General features: G+C 42.7%; 2 protein-coding genes and 1 long non-coding RNA gene across 5 annotated transcripts; 2 read left to right on the top strand and 1 right to left on the bottom strand.

Annotated features, from left to right (window-relative positions):
- Nucleotides 1–3,185: 3,185 nt before the first annotated feature.
- On the top strand, nt 3,186–6,139 carry LOC120963461 (uncharacterized). Of its 2 annotated transcripts, XR_005755332.3 has the most exons (4): nt 3,186–4,206; nt 4,389–4,759; nt 4,838–5,379; nt 5,458–6,139. It is a non-coding gene; the product is annotated as an uncharacterized lncRNA (long non-coding RNA). The 2 variants fall into 2 exon arrangements; XR_006663189.2 differs by having other exon boundaries at nt 3,186–4,759.
- Nucleotides 6,140–6,441: 302 nt separating this feature from the next.
- On the top strand, nt 6,442–15,768 carry LOC109766722 (uncharacterized). Its single transcript, XM_073506333.1, has 8 exons — nt 6,442–6,505; nt 6,610–7,353; nt 7,617–8,143; nt 8,417–8,691; nt 8,797–10,582; nt 15,066–15,239; nt 15,395–15,475; nt 15,652–15,768. The coding sequence occupies exons 1-8, from the start codon at nt 6,442–6,444 to the stop codon at nt 15,766–15,768; spliced, it is 3,768 nt and encodes a 1,255-aa protein (XP_073362434.1).
- Nucleotides 15,769–17,832: 2,064 nt separating this feature from the next.
- Nucleotides 17,833–22,588, bottom strand: LOC120966157 (stomatal closure-related actin-binding protein 1-like). 2 transcript variants are annotated; one of them, XM_073499286.1, is made up of 7 exons: nt 22,062–22,246; nt 21,798–21,860; nt 20,917–21,223; nt 20,699–20,827; nt 20,404–20,496; nt 19,716–19,856; nt 17,833–18,133 (listed from the first exon to the last, which is right to left on the bottom strand). In XM_073499286.1, exons 3-7 carry the CDS (start codon nt 20,962–20,964, stop codon nt 18,119–18,121), a joined length of 426 nt encoding a protein of 141 aa, XP_073355387.1. In that variant the 5' UTR covers nt 20,965–21,223; nt 21,798–21,860; nt 22,062–22,246; the 3' UTR covers nt 17,833–18,118. The 2 variants fall into 2 exon arrangements, with proteins under 2 accessions (XP_073355387.1, XP_073355391.1); XM_073499290.1 differs by lacking the exons at nt 21,798–21,860; nt 22,062–22,246 and adding an exon at nt 22,437–22,588.
- Nucleotides 22,589–23,785: the final 1,197 nt, after the last annotated feature.

The following is a 23,785-nucleotide window of genomic DNA, read 5'->3' as shown; positions in this document are numbered from 1 at the left end:
TTTTGCATACGAACTCGGATGAAAAAGTTTTTTATATGAAAAATCATCAACTCGAAAAGTTACATACGAATTTAACCCACGATAGAAGGCGTTAGGGTAGGAATCGCACCGGATCTCCTCCCTCTTCAGTCTTCCTTGCGCCGCCACCAGTATAAAACAGCGCTCCTCCCCAAGCATCCCCAATTCTTTGCCAACAAAATATCGATCTTGTTCTTGGCTGCGTGGTTGAGAGCTGATAGTCTACATTCCAGAAATTGTCGGGTTCAATTGGATCCCAACCCCACTCCTCAGGTACTCGGCGAATCTCTGATGATAATCTCCGTGTCTGTACTGTACATGGTTCTTTGATATTACCAAGAGAAGAAATGAGAATCATCATCACAAACATTCAACGAGTTCCTTGTTCTTTCTTCTGATTATCAGGAGGTCCGCCCGCCATCGCCATGGGCAGCCGGTTTGTGAATCTGTTGGCCATGAGCTGCAACGGCGGCCCCAGACACTTCAGGCTTCACTGCTTGAACCCGGCAAGCTTATTTCGCCCAGCCCGGTCACGGCCAGCGGTTCGAGCAGTTCATCGACGGCCAGCGGACGCCCCGCTGCCTCCGCCGTCCCTGTCATTCGACTGGCCCTGCAGGAAGGGCGAATAGGCGTGGATGAATTTCATGGCTTTCGGCCCCGGCCGGGAAAACCTCCTCGCCGTGGACCAAATCGGCAGGAGCATCTTGTACAAACACGACTCGCGCTTGCTCCGCACTGGGATGCCCAAGATGCGCAAGCCCATTATCGACCCCATCTCCGTTGTCGAGGGCGACAGCCTATACGTCATGAGCGGCAACCCTGGCCGGCTGCCCGATCGGGACTGCTTCCAGGCTCTCCTCCACACGCGCCTGCCTGCTAGCTACGCCAAAGACTGGAGCTGGTATTCCCTCCAGCCACCGCCTTTCTTTGTCGACGACGACGACGTGGTGGATCGATCCAGCTGCCGCGATGCCCCAATGCCTTTTGAAATCAGTGCCTACGCCGTGGTTGACGATTCTCAGATCTGGATATCCACATCTGGCGCCGGCACATACTCGTATGACATCGCTAGTGGCGCGTGGAGCAAACTAGGCAACTGGGCACTGCCGTTCAGAGGTCGCGCCGAGTACATCCCTGAGCACAACCTCTGGTTTGGCTTCACACCCGACGATTTGCAGATCTGCACATCGGACCTCACTGCCTCGTGTGAGTTGAGGCCGCCCGTGCTGCAGGATGTGTGGACAGACGTGAACAGGCCAGAAGATTGGACCCTGACAGACGCCAGCATTGTGCCGCTCGGCTCCGGTCAAGTCTGCGTTGCCAGGTTCTTTCTTACCTGCCCAGAGGAGAGCATTGAGGATGTGTATGGCTATGCCCTTGAGAAAACAGAGAATTTTTCTGTTCTCGAGGGCGTCAAATTGTTAAAGGCTGGGTGGGCTCAGCTCCGGATGGTTAAGCACAAGTCGGAGCGTTACGTCTTCGGTCGTGACCTTGTCATACCGCCTTGATATTTTGTAGTACTTCATCTATGCCAAGTGAGCTCTCTTAGATCAACCGGTGTAGTCTAGTCCCGCGCGGCTGCCTTTATGGCGTCGATGGAATCAATGCATGAAAAACGAAACAACGAAACGAGGGCAGTCTGCGCGTACTACCAGCGCCTCAAATCCAATCCAATCAAAAAACAATCAAAAGAAGCGATCGAAGGAAACCCTCTCCAACTACAGGCGCGTCCAAGCCAAGCGAATCAAAACAAGTCCGGCCGGGTCTTCCCTCTTCCGCCTAGCCGCACGTGCACCTTTTTCTTTTTCTTCGATTGATTTGATTTGAGGGAGTGCACGTACACCTCATACGTACGTACATGCGTGCTTACCCTCTTTTATTCTTCATGTTTTTCTTTTTTATAACGCATCGTAGCTGCTTCAAACCTTCAACCGCATCACGTCAAAAAAAAAAACCTTCAACCGCATCACGTCAAAAAAAACCTTCAGCCGCATGCATGCCGGACTAGGCACGTACACGCACACACAACTTTTACACGTGCACATTCGCAAAAATAAAAGACAGGACTTTTACACGTACACGTATGTACGTGCTTTTTTCTTTTGCAATTAACCTAGCTAGACGCGACTGCGCGCACAACACTTTTGCACATCGTTCCTGTTAAAAAAAACTTTTTAACGTCGTTCCTGTTAAAAAAAAGAACTTTTGCACGTCGTTCGTGCTCCTATCCGTCTATCTCCCTCATACTACCTCCGGTCCTTTTTAGTATCTCTACTCCTAAGGGAGCAGTTGGTAGTCTCGCTTCCAGGTGTTTTTTAGTCCCACCTCTCACGGTTTATTTTGGTACCTCCTCCCACCTCTGACTAAGACATCACAAACCGAAAAAACCTCCTCCTGAGGCCCGAACCCGCACCTATCAACATGCGACCCTCAAAAGACGTACGAAAGTTAACCTGCGACAAAAAAAACCTACGACGGTTAACCAGCGACGAGTCCTGTTCTCGAGCGAGGCCACCCTTCATGGCCGCCCTACATCCCTGCGCCGCCGCGCTTCAGTCGCTGCCCTCCATCCTCGCCGCCCTCCATCCTGGTCGAGGTCGCCGCCCCGCTTCACTCGCCGTCCTCCATCCGCGTCGATCCTGGACAAGGTCGCCGCGGCCCTCCATCACTTTGCCGCCGCTCTGAACACCTCGACGATCCGGCGCGGGTCCTGGATCAGGTCGCCGCTGCCCTCCATCACTTTGCCGCCGCGCTGAACTCCTCGCCCTTGATCCAGGATCCGGCGCCGATCCTGGACGAGGATAAGCGGACACGTCCAGGATCCGGCCAGAACACGTCCTGGATCCGAAAAATAGGTATACAAACCATCTCATACGTCAATCGCATCTCATACATCTCAAATGCCATACAATCGCATCTCATACATCTCACAGCCCATACATCCATCGCATGTCATACAGCCATGGCAAGTGCTTTCACAGGGATGGATCCGCCTGCGAGATTGATTTCTGTTCTACATAGTTTAGGTTTTTTTCCATGTTAAAACTAGACTCGTGTACACATGTTTACAGATGGCAATTGGCAAAAAAAAATACCAAGGGGTATCCTGCATCCTGCACTTGTATAAATATGGCAAAAAAGAAAACACGAACCATACAGGACCCTAGAGTATGTTTCCACTTGTGCTGAACTGAAGATAGAACAAAAACACTTGCATTCTAAGAAAGTACAGAGATGTAGAAGATGTAGATGAAAGTGCCATTGCAGTATTTATGTAGAATAAAATACAATTGCAGTATATGCTAGCAACAGGTTGCAGTATATATGTAGAACAATAACCCTTCCAGAATGTCATCAAATAACTACCATTTCTGTCTTCATGATTTTTGGCATTCAATAGTTGCATATGGGGAATTCAAAAAGCACGGTCGGCGAACATCAACCTGAAGATGACGTAACTACAGGTATGATGCACTCTACCATGTTTTCGTTTAGTTGCGAGACCTGAATATATGACAGTATGCATAATGTCTTCCAGGTCTTACAAGCGGGAGAAGTGATGCAGAACACAATGCGAGCATCATACCCGTAGCTGAAATTGTTGATAACGTCTACTCGACGGAATCAGGTATAATACTGTCCGGAGATTGGTTATAAATGTTGCTTCACATCGATTTCTGAAAGTGGCAGAATGCATTATGTGTTGCAGTACTTACGGGCGGGACAAATGTTGGAGACTACAATGCAAACTTCATACCCTTACATGCAGGTATAAGACTGTGTCAAGATTGCTGCTAATGTTTCGTGCATACCGTATATTTTGTTGATTGCTAAGATGTAGGGCGGGAACCTTCAAACGACGGGATTCCGTCGTATTCTGAGAATAATAAGGATGGTACGACTAAGCTACGAGATGATACTCAAGGTATTCACAGGCATGCTTATACAGCTTCCAAATCGACATCTCCCAGATGAGCTTAATGGGCTTTGTGGTTTTTACGCTTAACGTAATGCAGATGACAAAACTTCCGAGCAGCATGCAACAGTAGCTGTATTTAATGAAGAAAAAAAACGTTGGCGAAACAAGGGAGCAGTTCAACGCACAGAGGCGTGAATCTTATCGGAAGAAAAAAGAGGAGGATATGGTCAGGTTACAAGAGTATAATCAGCCATCCCTTTCAAAGACTGGTAAGTATTTAAGCGTGATTTTGCTGACTACTCTTGGTTTTTTCTGAATACCTATAGTATGCAAATTAATCGTTATAGTAACCTGACTTCATAGATGTTCCCCGTGTTGGTTTCATAGATGTTGTATCAACATCGATACTTTTTTTGTTCTCTAACTCTCATACCTATTGTAAAAATGGTAGACCATAGGGATCTTATCAACGCGTGGAGGCGGGCATCTTATCGCACTAAGAAGTCAGATGGTTTTATAAACCATCTAGACGATGGGCCGATTGTTCACCGACGTACTCTATGTGATATCACAAATGTTCAACAACCTTCATATGTGATCCCTGGTACTTATTTGGTAGATTTACAATGTCGTTAATTATATGTGCGTATTTGACAATCATACTATTTGTGATTATGTTTAACTTCTCTTTGCTTTCTGAACGCCCGTGGTGGATAACTATAGGAACTAATGTTGGGGCAGATCATATGTTGGGGCAGCTAATCAAACCCACGCGAGATGATAAGCACAGGAAAGTTGATCTTCGTCCCCTTTGTAATTCAAGTAAGATTATTTTATGTTACATCCTAGCATTCATGGTTCAGCCATTTTAATAAATACTAACCAAGCATGTTATATCAGATGACCCAGCTAGCTCGGTTGATACATCAATCTCGCATAATGAATCAACATATCCTCCTAAAGCTATGGGAGCGTCTGATGTAATTGCAGATAAAAATATAAAAGGTAAAATGATTGTGCTTTTTCCATACTCGTTTGCTGTCATGTTGTTTTTACCTTTCGCTTTTGAGAGAAACCCAAGGAAGACATCAGTAGATAACTTGAATGATAGCACAGAAAATACGCAAGTAACAGAAGAAGAACGCAAACGAGACCGTAAAAAAGCTTTGAGGAGAGCTGCATATCGGTAGAGAAAAGATCGGAATCTCCAAGATGAACATGCACAGGCCCTTATTTTATCTGGTAACCTCTAAAGGTTTTGACCATTATATTCAGTACCCGACTTCATGTCTTAATGATTAAGTTTTCCACATGTTTTCATCAATTTGTTTAACCTTCCAACCCAACTAGCTCCAACTATACATCATTCTCGGTTGATGCGATGACATTTCATGCTACAACTACTGTCACATCTGGTCTCATTAATGACATGGAGGTACAAGGTAATCGATTTGTGCATATTCCATCATCAATTGCTGTCATTGTTATGTTTTATTCTCTAATGTCCTGATCGACATCAGATGTGGTCTTGAATAACACCCAAGAAACAAAGCAAAAAACCGACGAAGAACTCAAGAGAGATCGTAGAAACGCCCTGCAGAGAGCTGCTTATAGGAGGAAAAAGGATAAGCTTATCCATGATGAAAACATACGTCCACTTTCGTTATCAGGTAAAACATGATCTATATTTTCACCATGACTTACATATCTTGTTTTGCTGCTCATAGCTAAATATTCTTATAGCCACCATCATGCTCGATGCGTACAGTTTAATGCTGCATATTAATGCACCATCATGGTTTTTTTTCCTATAGACGTCTTAAATAATATTGGTTCTAACTATGTTTTAAAATCATTACGAAACCAGCCAACCCTAATAGCTCCAACTATATAGAATTCGAGGGTGACGCAGCAACATTTCCCCATTCAACATTAGACGCGTCTGTTGTCACTCATGACAATGATCTAGCTAGGAGGCAATGTGATAATGAGCGGAAAAGACATTTAACAAACGCGCAAAGGGAGCAAATAAACGCACAGAGGCGTGCAGATTATCAGCGGAATAAGGACAAGGTATCTGTTGATGTCAGAGAAATAGTGAATGAAAAAGTACGAGAGAAGCGAATGCAACGTCGCAAAAGCATGTCAGTGATTGAGAAGGGGGAGTCAAGTGCTTAGAGGAAGGCCAATTATGCCAGAAGAAAAAACACCCCATGCAACGAATCCATCACGCTCCCACGTCCAGACCTAGCAAACTCAACCTCTGAATGTCCCACAATAATCTGCCGCGCATCATCCATCTCTCGGGTCGCCGAAGATGATTCATCTGATGGCGACCCTCCGACGAACAAGACGAATTACATTGTTGGTATCGAAGGTATGAAATTGCTAATGTCACTTTCTTCTGCTCATTATCAGCAACCATCTTCTAACATGATGTTATCTACTGTGACATTCGCAACGACGAATGTCCAGAGGACATCGAATTTTTACAAAGCGGCATCATGGGCGATGAGCCGACAGCAGCCGAATTGATGGATGAGGAGTACTACATGTTTCGCAACGAAGGTATGGTCAGATATGAAGTAGGACGGCGTGCATCTATATTGTAGTTAAATATTTTTTTTTTGTAATTTTTGTTTTGAACGTTATGTTTCAACAAATGCTCGTAGGGTCCGATCATGACAACATGGATGATGACGAGGAAGGGAGCATGTCGTCTGCTATACCTAGCGAGGTTGATCCATTAGAATTTGTTTACACAAACATCCCCGACACCACTCACATCCTGAAGCTCGACGCAAACTGCAAACACTGCAAGGCCAAAAAGTTTGTCTCTGAGACCGACGGGTTCTGCTGTCGCAATGGCCAGATCGAACTTAAACAACCGGAGCCAATCCCAGAGCTGATGAGGCTATGGTCAAGCATGGATGCAGATTCTAGACATTTTCGGGAGAACATACGGTTCTTTAACGGGCATTTCGCCTTCACAACCCTTGGCGTCAGCCTTGATGAGAACTACACAAACATGAAGTCTGGGGTGTACACATTCCGTGCGCACGGCTCCATCTACCACAATGTGCATTCGTTCGGGCCTAGCTCCCGTCCAGAACATCTGCAGTTGTACTTCTATGATGACGACCCAACCATAACTCATCGTAAGGTGGCCACCAAGCAATTAGACCAGGATGTCGTGAAGAAGTTAGTAGACATACTCAAAGAAAACCCGTACTCCCAGCAATTTAGGAGTTTGGGTGCACACAAGGACAACCTCGATGATTATAGGATAGACCTAAACACCGATAAGAGGCTTGACCAAAGAAGATATAATAGACCGTTGTCATCTGAGGTCGCTGCAATTTGGGTTGAGGGCAACGACCTAGCAAAAAGGTTTGACCGGAGGATAACACTTTGTGGTAACAACAACGAAAGGCATAGTATACGTGTGACCTCCGGAGCATATGACCCGTTGTCTTATCCCCTATTCTATCCAAGGGGGGAGCTAGGTTGGCATCCAAAGCTACTTAAACGTAATGTAACGGAGGAGGTTGTACTACATTCTTAACTGGTCCATGATGATGATGAGGATGCAGGTATGCCGTCTGCGTCCCATTTTGCTACAAATAATATCTTATTTCTCGAATATATCCTCATTTTGATGGTACTCAATCATGTGCAGAGGGCAATAGCAGGTTGTGCGTCTTTGTCAGAGACTACTACTGTTACATGCTGCAGACACGGCCTGGAATCTTCAATCCCATACTCTGTGGAGCACGCCTCTTGCAGCAATGGGCGGTCGACATGTACGTCAAGATTGAAAGTTGTCGGTTGAGGTGGTACAGGAAAAACCAGACGCAGATTCGTGCCGACTTGTATAAAGCAGTTGTTGATGCAATCACATCGGGGGAGACGCGAGCAAGCGCTGTTGGGGTAAGAATAGTGCTCCCTGGAACATACCCTGGTGGCGACCGCGACATGAAGAAGAGGCATATGGATGCCATGGCAATTGTCCATACATACGGGAAGCCTGACATCTTCTTGACCATGACTTGCAATCCTAAATGGGAAGAGATAACGAATGAGTTGCTGCCTGGTCAGACGGCGCAAGACCGACCTGATATTGTGGCTCGCGTGTTCTATGGCAAGCTAGAGGCTATGAAGGACATGTTGTTCAAGAAGCATATCCTGGGTGTTGTTGTCGCATATGTATACGTAGTCGAGTTCCAAAAAAGGGGCCTATCCCACGCACATTTTTTGTTGATCATGGACTCTAAATATAAGCTTATCGTCCCGGAGCAGTATGACCGACTCATTTCCGCAGAGCTCCCAGACAAGCATAAGTATCCGGAATTGTATGCTATGGTGGTAAAACATATGATGCACGGACCATGCAGTGCTCTCAGCCCGAAGAATGTTTGCATGCAAGAAAACAGATGCAAGTGCAGATACCCACGGCCGTTCAATGAAAACACATCACAGGGGAAGGACTCATACCCAATTTATCAGCGTAGAGACGATGGAAGGCGTGCTAAGGTCCGAGGGAAGATGTTGGACAACAGATGGGTTGTGCCTTATAACCCATACCTGCTGCGGATGTTCAATTGCCACATCAACGTTGAGGTCTGCTCCAGCATAAAGGCCGTCAAATATCTTTACAAGTACATTTACAAGGGCCATGATAAGGCTTCTTTCAGCATCGACCATCCCGACGCCGATGGTAACATTGATGAGATCAAGAGATACGTTGATGCAAGGTGGATCACCCCTCCGGAGGCTATGTGGAGGATATTTGGCTTTCCACTTTGCGCCAATTACCCACCTGTCTTGTAGTTGCCTCTTCATCTCCCGAATATGCACAGGGTCGCATTCAATGCGCAGGCTGACTTGAAGAATGTTGTCGCCTCCGAAAATAATTCAAAGTCCATGTTAACGGAGTATTTCAAGGCTAACCAGGAACACCCTCGGGCTAGGCATATATTGTACAAGGATTTTCCCGGAAGCTTCACGTGGCAGAAGAAAAAGAAGTTTTGGAAGCCGCGGGTCGAGCGTTTTCAAATAGGTCGCATCGTGTCTGCCAATCCTGCCGAGGGTGACCGATACTACCCGCGTGTGTTGCTAAACCATGTTACGGGCAAAACATCCTTCGACGACTTGCTCACTGTGGACGGCGTTCTATGTGGGAGCTTTAGAGAAGCTGCTGAAAGGTTGGGACTCATCGAGGCAGACAACACGCTCGACAACTGTCTTACTAAGGCTGAGCAGTGGGCGATGCCATGTTCTCTTAGGAGGCTCTTCGCAACCATCTTGGTGCACTGCGAGCCAAGCGACGTGCGTGGTTTATGGGATAGGCACCTCGATCCTATGTCAGATGACTATCGTCGATCACGCACGTCCCCTATCGAGGTGGAGCAGATGGTGTTGCTTGACATTAGGGGTATGTTGCAGTCCATGGGTAAAGACATTGTTGATTTCGCTCTTCCAAGCATAGATGATGCGTTTGACCCAACCGAGGGTGAGGCAAGAGAGGTCATCGAGGAATCAACTGTTGAGTTTGACGTGGATGATACTAAATTGGCATCTTCCCTGGACTTGGAGCAGAGGGCCGCATACGACGAGATACTAGCGGCTGTTGAACGCGGTGATGGGGGTGTATTCTTTGTTGATGGCCCTGGAGGTACAGGGAAGACCTTTCTATACAGGGCGATGCTTGCCAAGGTGAGGAGCGATGGCAATATTGGTATCGCTACCGCGACGTCGGGCGTCGCCGCTTCTATCATGCCTGGCGGCAGGACTGCCCACTCGAGGTTCAAGATCCCATTGAGTTGCGATGATGGAGCCTCGTGCAGCTTCACGAAGCAGAGTGGGACCGCGAAGCTGCTTAGGATGGCCTCATTGATAATTTGGGACGAGGCCAGCATGACGAAACGACAAGCGGTCGAGGCATTGGACAATAGCATGCGCGACATCATGGGAATACGCGATCGACCCTTTGGAGGAAAGACTGTTGTTTTTGGCGGGGACTTTAGGCAGGTGCTTCCGGTCGTCAGAAGGGGGTCGCGGGGCCAGATAATTGATGCAACCCTACGAAGTTCTCATCTATGGAAGGGTATGCGGCAGCTTCGGCTCATCACCAACATGAGGGCTCATAATGACACGTGGTTTGCAAATTACTTGCTAAGGGTCGGCAATGGCACTGAGGAAGTCGACGATCAAGGCAACATACTACTCCCTGAAGACATTTGTCTGTCGTCTACAGGTGAGGTTGACGACCTAGAGAAGCTTATTCACCACGTGTTTCCGAGTCTAGATGACAACATGTCTGATTCAAATTACATGACATCTCGAGCAATCCTTTCCACGACAAACGACAATGTCGACAAGATAAACATCCGCATGATAGAGCGTTTTCAGGGAGATGAAGTAATATACCATAGCTTTGACAGTGCGGAGGACGACCCATATGGCTACTACGCTCAGGAGTTTCTGAATGGATTGACTCCTAACGGTCTTCCTCCGCATGCACTCAAGCTAAAGCTGAACTGCCCTGTCATACTTCTAAGGAACATTGATCCAGCAAATGGATTGTGTAACGGCACTAGGCTTGTTGTTAGAGGTTTTGAGAGGAACACCATTGATGCAGAAATCGTGATTGGACAACACGCTGGCAGGAGGGTCTTCCTTCCTTGAATACCTCTCTGCCCATCTGAAAACGACATGTTTCCGTTCAAGTTTAAGAGGAAGCAATTTCCTATAAGGCTTAGCTTTGCTATGACCATTAACAAGGCTCAAGGGCAGACAATCCCGATTGTTGGTGTCTACCTACCCAATCCCGTGTTCTCTCATGGTTAACTCTATGTTGCTTTGTCTCGAGCCACCGCAAAGAGAAACATAAAGATACTCATTCAGAAGGAGAAGCTGAAGGAGAAGTCCAACAAGCAAAAGGACAATCCAAAGAAGCGAAAAAGACTGACCGTGTCATTACTAACCTCGATGAAGAACATCGTCTACAAGGAAGTCCTTACAGGCTGAAGTCCGGTCTTAATAGACCGGCAGGTTATGTAATGACACAACATTTACTCTTGTGATGGTCAAGATTTATTGTAATTCGTTTTTTTACATATATCTTTTTTATTTGGTATTTTGATAGTTGGAGGTATACTCCATTTAGTTGAGCTACTAACTGCATTTCAATAATCAGCCATCATGTTGGCACCATCATCGCTGTTATATCTTTTCTACTATCGCAATGTTTCTGGCAGTGTACATGTCACCCACCGTAGTATTTCATGTGTAATATGTGATTCAGATATAATGATTGGCCTGGAAAATACCTGGAACATGCAATGAAACTTTTTTGTTACGGCAAGTGATCATATCCATTGTTATTATTTCGATATTTTGATAATATGGTTGAATGTAAATTTATTGGCGTCCTTATTATCCCTGTATTATTCTGATAGGTCAGAAGTATAGGATTATGATTGGTCTGAATTATAAGACCAACACACGCAGAAGGGAAGTTTGTGTAGCTTTTCAAGATATATTTTGCATATGTACATCTAATAAATAATAAAATGGTAGCCTGCGTACTTGCAAATATGTTCAAATGCCCGTGCGACTCTGGAGAATGTGACAATGCACATGTCTGATCGCTGAAGTGTGCAATCTTTGGAAAAAAGATTGATTACTTGTACTTTCACGCGTCTGAACTAATTATTTATCAGTTCAGTTCAAGTTTCATTTTTATTTTTTGCATTGGTTCATGTACCTTCATGAGTTTACTGCGGATCTGAAAGAGTTCTAACCTAAAAAATTGTACAAGGCTGCATTAAACTAGGACCTGGCGAGGATTGGTTCAGAGAGCAAGCATCGTTCTGCAGTATCTTAAGGACGCTGGTTGGGCTGAGGGTGGTCGACTTATAGGTTGTACCCAGCCAAGACGATTGGCTGTGCAGGTATCAACTGTTTAAATGTTCATCAAAATGTGTATCCTTCTCTAGATGCCATGTAATACTAGGTTTCTCTTTTTACCTTCTGATCAGAGCATGCACCAGATTATTCTTTTGGGTACGTCCCTAGCAACTAGCATGGCGAGTAAGGATCTTAGCTAATTATCTAGAGCAAGCTTCTGTATTACTTATGGATATTCTGGTGCAACATGAATCAAACCCGGGCAACATGAATCTAAGAAATAAATTATTAGAGATAGATAACTCCTAAAAGATAAGCTTGGAGGACTTTTGCAGAGCTCCCAGCCACGAAGATTTATCCAGCTTCCCCTTTGTGACCTAGCCGTTTGTGACAGGGTTGCCATGTGATAGTGGCCATAGTGCCCAAAAGTGTGTCTGTAACAGGAGACTTCATCCTGCAAAATTATTCATGTGCTCCGGCAGTGATTTCTGACATCCTATACGGAGCAGTCAGCTGATAGAACCATATCTGTACTAATTAGAAGATGGTAGCTGAACATTTTCTTTACTGCATTGGTATTACTAATTTCCATATGTTTGAATTTTTTTACAAGGTAGGGGTTGCGTTCTATTTTACATTTGTTGTCAATGTATTTTTTATGTAATACTATGTCACTACTATATAACACTGATTTTTAGCGTAGATATCCATGAAGCCAGCCTCATGACACTTGACGAAACACGTGCGTACGTCAATGGTGTTGTTCAAGCTAGGCACAATGGAGGCTAGAAGTATCTGTGTACACAAGTGCACAATTTGTCTTAGATATAAAAATGTATGAACGCTTTGCATGCAACATTTTGTTGCCAATTGTCACATTATGAAGTGTTCGCTTATGTCTTGGAGGTTTAATAATATGTGATATTCAATAAAAAAATCTATTTAACAGTGTCGTCATATTTCGGAGCCATATACTGTGAAGTTCAGAACTATATATTTGACTAATATATATTTGATGACCAAACTGTCAATAATGGACTTCAAATGGTAACCTGTCTACTCTCATTTGAGCTACACGTATGAATCTCTTTCAGTGTAGGTTCAAATTTTTTAATATACAGTGCAGCGCAAAAAGGAAAATACGTTTACCTTGACAGATGCTATCGCATGCTATCATGCATTATGACATTCCAAAGATAATATAATTAATTTTGTACATGGAATCAAGGATTGCCGTATGCCCGTGCGTTGTGTTTCTTTCTACACACGGAAACAATAGTTCTACAAGTGGCGCGGGCTTTTTGATCGTGGTGAGGAGGACAAAAACAGAAGAAGAAAAAACGTTGTGTTTCTTGATATTTCTCGGACGCCCGTGTTTGACGTATATTTGGGAAATAAATTAATTGTTTCTTTCTATATATCTGGAGGCAAAGTTTGGAAAGGAGACATAAATTAGGAAATATATAATCCGGCGTTGATACATTTGCGGGTGGAGCATGCAACCAAAATAATTTTATTCCATGTTTTCCTATAGTTTTTGTTATGGAATATTGTAACTACGGAAGGATATGGGCCACCTTCCGAGTACATGCCCACGATTCCTCCCGGCCAGGATATGTCAATTAGAACTATAATTATCCTTAAAGTCATTTCCTTCCAAAACGTTATAGTGTCCAATCTCCCGGTCCGGCCTACCATACGTTCAATGGGTTTCCCAGTGTGGCCATTAATATTCCCTTAATCGGATTTGTTTATAAGGAAAGTTAAATTATGCTTGTTCCGATCGGGAAAGGGAGACCTATATAATAGATATATAATCCGGCGTATATTTATTTGCCCAGTGGAGTATGGAAGAAAAACATATGCTTGTCCTTTTATTAGCAAGGATTTGTAATGAAACATGCACAGATGGAATGATAAGGGGCACCTTCCAATCCATACAACATGCTAATGCGTCACCGACCTGGTGCCGGACGATTCCCCTCCGACACTCATATATATGGTCCGGCTGTGAGTCCACCGTTGTCCACTGCCCCCTCGCTCGCTCGTCCTGGTGCTAAGACGACTTTCTGCCCGTGCCAATGGCTGCAATGCCGATTTTTGATGGAGTGAACGACGCAGTCGAGTACATATACAACTACGTCATGCTTTCCTCAATCGAGGAGCAGTTAGAGTTTGTTCTGGCAGCCCTAAACTCTATCTATAATTTATTTGCAATTGTTAGCTGCAGATCAGTACCATTATATTATGCATTATCGGCTTCTTATTTTAAACCCGAGTAAAAATCTGTTCTTTCACCTAATCCACGTCGATGAGTTGGTCACGTTCATAAGTTGTTGCATGCATGCACTGGTTAGGATCATGCGATCCTTTCTAAGTCCATAAGGTTCTTAAGATCTAACGTAGTGGTTGCAAAAATCTGGTCATGCGCTAATATTATCCTTTTACATTACGCCATGTTAGTACCATCCACAGCACGTTATTTTAAACTACAAATTTTCTATGAACTGTAGTATATTGCAACGGGTCCTGGTGCATGATACATGTACCATCTATAGATTTTATCATAACTGTAATAGGAACAAGTTGCAACCGAACATATCATAATAGATTTGGTTATCTTATGAAATAGTACTTATGTCCTCAAATGACACTACAACTCCAATTTTTAGGTACATACATTTCAGACCTTTCTAAAGTTTTGAAAAAATATACTATTGTTTGCCCACACATTGAAGTACAATATTTTTATGATACCCTGATTTTATCATGCCGGTTTGTTTGCAGCACAATATGGATAAGGAGCCCTCGTCCATTCGTGATCGAGTTAAGTCTACGGACTATCCAAGACACCATGCGAGGTGATACATGGGTCAATCCGAGCTGCTTCGATTTTGCAGTGCGTAAGCTTAGTAGCGACGCGATACAAAGGAACGCAGTGCGTAAGCTTAGTAGCGACGCGATACAAAGGAACGCAGGAACAGACTTTGTTGGCTCCGCGCATATGTTTGATTTGCAATTCCATGGCCTAGCACGGGTGCTGAGTCAGACTGGCTTATGCCAAGCTGAACGCACCAACTTGTTGATTAACAATGTCATTGTACGGCCTTTGCCGAAATACAACGTGCTCATGACCCCGTCCATTGTAAGGATTTTCCTTCTTAAAAGTTGGTGTGTATACTATCTGTTCACCATTAACTTTGTATACCTATTGTAGTACCTATTGCCGTTGTATTTGGTGGATTCCTCCTACGGCCTCCTTGCAGTTAATATTGAAAATAGGAGGACTCTCCTGATTGATCATTCTAACGAGTCATTCCTAGGCTCAGAGGACTTTCATGACAAGGAACTTAAGAAGGAAGCCCTGATAGTTCTGAAAGAATTTGGCAGTGTATTGCAACAGGAGAGGCCTGGTTTGAATCCCCAACTCATGGATTGGCCACAAGATCATACCTATATTACAGCCCCGCGGTAATAGTTTTAATTGGTCATGCACAAGACAGCCTCACTGGTATAGGTTCTAACATATGGAGTTTTTTTTGTCAGAGCCTGGACTCTGGATTCAAACTCCTACAGGAGATGGCTCACCAAGATGATACTCTCGGGCATAACATTTCCAGGACTTCGGTAGGTGCATATATAACAAGTTTCTCTCTTCCATATCATTGTTGAATATAAATTTATGTTCTTCCACTCACATAGGTTTGTTGTGCAATTCATTCTTCAACAATGTATTCCCTACATATATATATATATATATATATATATATATATATAACAATTCATTTTTTTATGTTTTCTAGGATTCAATACAGCTCAGAAAGAACTTGCTGGTCCAGATGCTGACGATCAAAGGCAATGAAGCAGCTGGAAACATCCCAGCTGAAATTACAGCGGCCTTGAGGTTTTTGGACGAATGACTATGGACTGATGCATATTGAAATGTCGCAGATATAATAAGCCAATAGAGCTTTGTTAGGGATCAAATATCAGATTTATCCTTTTGGCAATATGAATAATGTATTGGATTATATATATGTAGGGAATAAATGCTTTGATGGCACCCTCTAGCTTCGTATTCGCTTCAATGTTGTCTGCTTGTTTTGGTTCTATCTATATAATTTGGCTTGTATGTATATTTTGTACTATAATACCTGTGCGGTCAGGAGCAGGTTTGTTGCTCCCGGTGAACCGGAGGCATTTTGAAGGTAATAATCTTTTTGAATGCCCGTGCTGATCAGATGATCAGATGACATTTTCTGAAATATTTTTAAAGTTTAAAGAGTGGTTGATGGTGGCATCCACTAGCTATGTTGGTTGTATATCTATCTTTCCTTCTATCTAAATTTTATGTTTGTAGACCAGATAGTTTAGACCAGGTTTGCTCCAGGTGAACCTAAGTACTTTTGTGTTGGACCATGGCAGGTTCACAACGTACTCAATGTCCGGCAGGTGATGTTTTCAGACATTCCGTGCCTCGCATCATATACTACCTCGTATAGTATAACTCCATCCTATACGAGGTTTTCTTCATCGGAAATAATCAGCTAGAGAATAGTCAACAAACATATGACGGTCATACAGGCACCATATACTACCTCGTATAGTATAACTCCATCCATACATGCACTGTTATACTATACGAGGTTTTCTTCGTCCGAAATAATCACATTCCAGCTAGAGAATAGTCAACAAACATATGACGGTCATACGGCACGTACCTTGCATATATTCTTAAATTTTGAAGTTGTCCTTGATCTTGCTCTCTCGCCGTTGCCTTTAATTCCAGCTAGCGAATAAACGCTGATTATCTTTTACGTGCTCCTGAATAGAGTAACAAAAATGAGAAGGAATAGTTTTTCTTATTGATCAGTACCTACAGTAAAAAAGTAAAACCACGGTAACATTAGATATGTTAGTGTGCAGGCTGTGAATTTTAATGAGTTGCATACAAATCAATGATAACTTCATAATTTAAGGAGTTACATACACCGCGGGTGCCTTGGTGTAAAATACGTCCTCACACCCGTTGCAAGTTGTGAGCAAGTTAGCTAAATTCCTCAGCGTGCCACTGACTAAAGAGGAGGATAGAGCTCTGGTGTTGCTAAAGAGGTGGTGAGACTCTCCAGTTTTGAGACACTTACCAGCCTATAAGTTAACCAGGTTGGGGCCGTTAGCCACGGAAACAAAGTTTAATTTGGTAATTCCTGGTTTATAGGAAATCAGGAGTAGGGGACTGGGTGAACCACATGAGCCGCGAGATGGGCGAGAAGTTAGACTGCATCAGCCAACAGAAGCTTCAGTGGTTTGGGCTTGTGCTTCAAGTCAATTTTGTTATCTGTTCTGCTATCAATATCCATAAGCACATTACAGAATGTTCCCTACTTATATCTTACTCAGTCTACTGTATAATGTTGTCAAAAATCTGATCCCAGTGTTGTGCAACAAGATTACGAGTGTGTGCATTTTATCTGATACCTGTGTCAACTGTACACCATAAGCAAGCTGGCATTTGAAAACTACGGTCTTTTGTAAAGAAAACAAATTAAGTAACCATTTGATCTCAACACATTTTGCCCGTACACTTTTGCAGGATCTTCAGCAAGTAGGGGTGATGAAAATTAGATAAAAAATGTTTTGTTTAGGTTTGGCCCCCTCAGACTTGTCCATCAACATCCTAAAACCATCAACCTTGGGGGTCTTATCTGAGGTTAAGTGGTTTCAAAGATGACAGTGGCCTTGTATTTGACTCAGGTCGGGCTAAGTGGTTTCAAAGGGAACCTGGTGGGCTGGTTGCTGTTGTACTCACAATATCACAGACCCCCACACATATATAATCCCAGGCTTGCATATCCGGTGCAGTGATTGTTCGACATAAACTTGCGAGTACAGGAACCTACTACTACTAAGCTACTATACTAATCAAGTCACATTTTGTTCAATTTGCTACCATGTAGTTGTGTAGAGGATGTACCTGGCTGGGCAAAGTCGCTCGAGTCTGCTCTGTCTCACCATCAAAAATCACCACCGTGGCCATGTCTTGGCCGTCGGGGATACGTCTTCGCCCTGGCCCTTCCTGTGAGGCCGGGTCACGGCTCCTCGATACATCAGCGAGGAGGATATCAGGTCATGGAAGCAAAAAGGAAGAATTTTCTTCAAGTTGCTACCATGTAGAGGATGTACCTAGCTGGGCAAATTCGCAGGAGTCTGCTCTGTCACAGATGGGCTGCAGCAGTTCCACGCCCCCTTGTGACCTACGGCCGCTCGTACTCAGTCGATGTCGACCTTGCAAAAGATCGATGATGCATTAGGTGCATTTGTGTTTTGATTGTGCAAACAACAAAATCCGAAGGCTGTTAATTGCCATCTTTCAGAAACAAAACATTTAAGATTGTTTGTTTGTTAATTTAACTTGATTTATAGTACATGTTGAACTAATTAAATACACATAAAATATATAGAAAGTTCATGTTTACCTCTTCAAATTGAACAATATTAAAAAAAGAATAAATATTTAAATAGACAAATAAGATATTTCGTTTTTGTATGGGAAAATTTTAGAAGAACAAACAAGTAACTTAGTGGCATGCAATCAATGATAAGTTGTTTATTTAATTAATACAACAATTTAATTATTTAGTAAGTTCTGATTTCTGACATATTTTCTAATTTATTAAGAGGTGTGCGTTTCATGAAAAAAGGAAAGATATCTGCACCATACATAAGTACATATCTGAAAAAGGAAAGATATCTGCACCATACATAAGAATATATCTGAAAAAAGGAAAGATATCTGCTACCCAGCCTTCCCCTGCATGGCCTACCTATATATGTTAACCTCATGTGCCATCCCTCATCCCCCTCCTTACTCTCCCTTCCCCCATCACAGATATCAAAGGATCAAAATACCCAGACTTGGAGGACAAATTCCCGAGGAGTACCTTCTGTAAGCAAGGGGCATCAAGAAGGCGAGTTCCTCTAGGTATGCAAATTTCTAGATCTTCCTCTTCTGTAAAAGGGTAACAGTTATTATATTAGGATCATGTTTGGTCAGGCATACCATCAAATTCCGAAAAAAACACCAGTGGAGATAGTGCCATCTTATAAAAAGATCATAGCCAATACAATTGACTGTAGATCTAATCAAGCAGTCCTATTAGGTGGGCTGCAACTGAATACAAACAGCTCTTTCAGATATTATAGGCTAATAGTCTATTCTGGACATCGCACGTGTGTCATACACCTAACTTTGAAGTCATGACCATAGTTGACTGCCTAACTTTTTAATGAAATCTCATATATATATTTGAGCCAGAAAAACAAACAAATAACTTATTAAGTGTTTCAACATGCCAGAAAACAAACAAATATAATAGGACTGCTTGAAGATATATATCATCAGAGTCATAATATTAAGTCATTACATGTAATAGAAATTGCTTGAGGACAAAATGCTTCGATGGAATAGTCTAAAATTATTCACAATGGATATGTAATACTCTAATACCAACTATATCCCAACCGAATGAATCTACATTATCAAGATAGAGCAAGTAATACAATGAATATAACAAATTGAGGACAGTGTCAAAGCACAGCATCTGGACAAGCAAGCAATAAAAGCAAAGTTGGCAGGAAGATCTGTTGCTGTATGATGCAGTACGTAGAAGGTTGCATAGTTAAATTAAAATAAACTACCACTGGTTTTGAACAGAAAAACTGTACAGAAGTCAAGGGGAGTAATTGTATATGACATAAATAAAAGAATATATAAGGAATACAGATTCAGGCATAAGTTCCAGGTAAGCATGGTACAAAGTACAGAAAACAAGATAATATGCTGCTCATAAAATTATATACAATTTACCTGCTTTCCAATTCTTTGTGAACTGTTCTCTTTCTCTTGAAGTACTTTTTGAACTCTTTGTACAGCAGCTCTAGCATTTTCAATCTCCATGCGTGCATTAGTTCGTTCTTCGTCAACAATTCTCCTACCATCTTCAGAAGCCTGTGAACGATATAGAAAGAGTGATTTGTGAAAATGAAAAAATGGGAATATACCAAGATTAAGCATACTTGATATGGATAAATGATGTTTATAAAAATACTAAAACGACACGCCAATCCAAGAGGAATTGGAACATGCTTTACTCACAAATCATTGCCAGCATGTTATTTTCTTAACCATGGTAAGAAAATCAGGCAGAACTCCTAAAAATTTGCTGTTCAACAAACCATCGGCAGGCCCCTGAAAATTTGCTGTGCATTTGCAAGGAAAGAACACCATTTCAAATTTGTAGTACTGTTTGATAGTCTGTTTCAGAAGTCCCAACAAAGGCAAAACTTCAGCTTGGCTTGCTTAATCATGGCAGATAATTTACATTTAAAAACGACGGAACTAAGTTTTCCTCCAAAGCCAGTAGCAAGCAGCGAAAATACACATGACATTTGATAGTACATTGTAAACAGAGAACACAGAATGGATCATGGTACTAAAATGTGCTTACAAAGGTCCATAGAATAAATATACTTCCAAAGTACGAGGATCAACTCACCAGTTTCAGTGAAGTCGCTATTCTCGTGACCTCGGTTTTCTGCTGAAGCAACTCATTTTCTCTTTTGGACAGCTGAACTGCTAAAATATCCACCTATAGAAAGTGTCAAACTATTAAAGTGCTCACAAACAAAGGGATGATTTAGGCATATATATTTAGCTGGAGACTTCTTTTAAGAAACCATATTGGTTAGTTTAGAACACTTGCAGCGTCATTAAAGATACTCTAAAAACGCACTGAGGAACAATAATCCTTCACGTGGTTGTAAATATGGTTCAAAAGAAGAAAAACCAACCATAGATACTGATTCCTCAAATTCATCCTTATATTTGCCAGCTACTTGTCCTCTCAGTGACTCCAATACACTCTTTAGATTCTTCAGAAGGATGTCTCGCTCCAATAAAGCCACTTGTTTACATTTAACCTGAGAGTTAAAGCCAATGCAATAACTTAAGGTCTGTAATAACTGGACCAATTGCTAAATGAGTGTTCAGGAATCAGGAAGACCCATACCTCATTAGATAATAATGTGGCAGTACTGAGGCCCTTCTCAAATTTCATTGCGAGCTCGTGGACTGAAAGACGCTGACGCCGATCAAGCAGATCTGCTGTCTCTTTGGCAACAGACTCCTTAAGTCATGGCGTTTCTGGCTCATCAGCAAATTTGATGACTATCCCATTCGTACCATTCTTGTAGGTAGGGAATTTATTTCTGATGACATTTACTAGGCGCAACGGCCCAGACCAGTTGTTCTGACCCTGTGTCTTCCGCCGAAAATCAAGAGTTGATGCCCGAGTCATCGATAAGTAATTCTCACCCCTAATTCCAAAAAAACAAGCGTCAGTATCTCAAAAGATCACTAGTGGACACAATGAATAAATCATTGGTGAAAATTGTTCATACATCACCGTTTTCTGTTTTAATGACCCATCGACAAACATAAAAGATGGAAAAGGGGAACCCAAAAAATATCACCGAAATAAAAATTGTCAAACTGCAGCATGGAAGCTGATGAAAAGGCCGAAGCAAGTGGAAGAGTTCTCCCCTCCAAAAGAAAGAGAACAAAAGCCATACGAGTTCATCAAGCCTTGGGCATGTGCTACTACCAACCCTCAAGTGTTGCAGTTATAATCATCGCAAGATCGTACATAATCACCCACTAAACTCAGGACTATAGACCTGCATTAGAAGCAACTGGGATCGGGAGAACCAACTAACTTCAACTAACAATCACGATTTGCAAAAGTGGGAACTGAGAGAATTATGTCTCAATTAAGCTTTGCAAATCATCAACAAAATCCCAATTTGATGCTACTTTCATAGAGGAACTAAAGAGAAAGCATGCTTGGTTACTAGCAACAACATTCCATAGAAGATCCACAACAAAGCATACTCTTTGATTCAGATTTGTTGCTCCCATCCTCTTTCCGCACCTCCTTCTTCTCCTTCGGGAAGTCTGAACCATTAAGGGCCGAATCATCAATACAACCACCAACTAAGCAAATGATTTCTCATATTCCATTCTTGAAAGGAAAACACACTCTCTAAAGAATAAACGCGAAACCCATTTTTGTTCCATTTTATAATATGAATTGCCAGTTTTTATATTCAAATGTCATATCTGGATGTAGTATGGTTAAAAATTTGCATATGCTACCTGATTAGTTAGTGTAGGCATGAGAGTCATGCACTTCTTGTTCCAGTTTAGCTCTTGAGAAGCACATACCACTGAATCCCTCTTCAATAATAACTCCTCCAACTTCCTTTCTTTTATGAAGATAATGTATCATCTTTCAAAAAGATACTGCATCATGTGAACTCTTGGATCCACTCACAACCAGAAGGGGCCGCAATTTAGAGTCGAATAATACTCAGTTAAATCAGATTTTCTAACAAAGCCCTTTAACAGAACAAAATATGGACAGTCTTGAAAAGGAATATTCATGGTGATATCTCAGTGAGGTGATGCACCTGGCGACTAACCGAATTGACGGGGAGGAGCATACGGCAGGGTCAGGGAGAGAGAGATTACCTGGACCTGGACGATCGCGCGGGAGAGGGTGGAGAGGCTCATGTTGGCGATGGCGAGGGAACCAGGAGGATGGAGGGACCCAGCGTCGCCGGTGAGCATGCCGACCTCGAGCGCCTCCTCGAGCACTTCGGGGCCGGATTGGAAGGAACAGGGTAGAGTAGGGCGTGCAAGTCCCGAGCCTCCACGTCCGCATCCAACGGCGCCTAGCACTGGCGCGAGCATGCCGAGCTCGAGGACCTCCTCGGCCACTTCTGTGATCTGATTCGAAGGGGAGGGGCGGCCTGCTAGGGAGCGGCAACGCTGGTGACGAAGGGGAGGGCAGCCTGACCAGGGAGCGCCGGCGGTGGTGACGAAGGGGAGGGGGCGGCCTGACCAGGGAGCGCTGGTTGTGGTGGAGAGAATGGGGAATGGAGGAGATTGTGAGACAGTGGTGGGGAACTATCCAGAGAAGAATGTGAGGCGGCAGTGGAGAGGATGACTGACGTTTTTTTTTGAGAAATCTGACGTTTTTTTCTTAATACTACTACGTAGACTACTGTACTAGGCAGTGACGGGGAGAGATTGTGATTGATCATGGCGTTGTCCGATCCAAAAAAGAAATGGTCTTCTTTTTATCGGCCGTGTCTGATTCACCTCACATTGTTCTAATAAAATCCATTATTTTTATAGTCATAATCATTTGATGCTTTAAAAGGTTTCCTGTATAAATAATATCTATAAAAGTTGAAAAAAATACTGGTAAAAAACACATTTGATATATCTGAATTTTAGTTGAGGAAATGAGTATGAGTAAATAAATTCAAACACGAGCCAAAAGCTTTGATGTTTTCTTGATTATTAAGAAGATTGTCAGGCCCCGCGCTACTACTAACTAATTGGGAATTAAAATAAATAAATTTCATCCATGGTTGCTGCTGCTGGGCGTCATTACTATTTTTTCAGATATTATATATGATTATATTATGCAGTAGAAAACATCATTTATATTTCATTATATATATTTCAGCGTAGATACAAAGTGATGGGTTCCGACATATGCACTGATGTAACGATGACAGACCGCACTGAAACACCACGAGAAGAGGTGCATATAGCTAACCTTCCTCTGTATGTATATTATACATGAAAACACGAAAGGTCTATTTTTATATTTTTGTTTTTTCAGAATATAGGAGACATGGATATGGACTTTGGAGATGCACGGAAAGAATCCATTGAGGGTTCATATACGATGTTGCTGCAAGGGGACAAAAATTCACAACATAAAAATGTCGAAGAGGTTATATCTCATAACAAACCAAAAAAGGATGCTAATTTACATGTTATCTCACAAGGTATTTTTTAATATT

The sequence above is a fragment of the Aegilops tauschii genome, chromosome 1 (assembly GCF_002575655.3).
Source record: "Aegilops tauschii subsp. strangulata cultivar AL8/78 chromosome 1, Aet v6.0, whole genome shotgun sequence".
Classification (NCBI taxonomy): domain Eukaryota; kingdom Viridiplantae; phylum Streptophyta; class Magnoliopsida; order Poales; family Poaceae; genus Aegilops; species Aegilops tauschii.
The sequence above is the reverse complement of the archived record's forward strand: the minus strand, read 5'-3'. Positions and strand labels throughout refer to the sequence as shown.

Bases quoted from the DNA above. Each gene is read 5' to 3' on its own strand.
- LOC109766722 (XM_073506333.1), top strand. From the start codon at position 6,442: ATGGGCGATGAGCCGACAGCAGCCGAATTGATGGATGAGGAGTACTAC. The intron at 6,506-6,609 runs GTATGGTCAGAT...AAATGCTCGTAG, and splicing joins CTACATGTTTCGCAACGAAG to GGTCCGATCATGACAACATG. The intron at 7,354-7,616 runs GTAACAACAACG...AATCATGTGCAG, and splicing joins CCGGAGGATAACACTTTGTG to AGGGCAATAGCAGGTTGTGC.
- LOC120966157 (XM_073499290.1), bottom strand. From the start codon at position 20,964: ATGAAATTTGAGAAGGGCCTCAGTACTGCCACATTATTATCTAATGAG. The intron at 20,828-20,916 runs GTATGGGTCTTC...TTTAACTCTCAG, and splicing joins CCACATTATTATCTAATGAG to GTTAAATGTAAACAAGTGGC. The intron at 20,497-20,698 runs GTTGGTTTTTCT...CACTTTCTATAG, and splicing joins TTGAGGAATCAGTATCTATG to GTGGATATTTTAGCAGTTCA.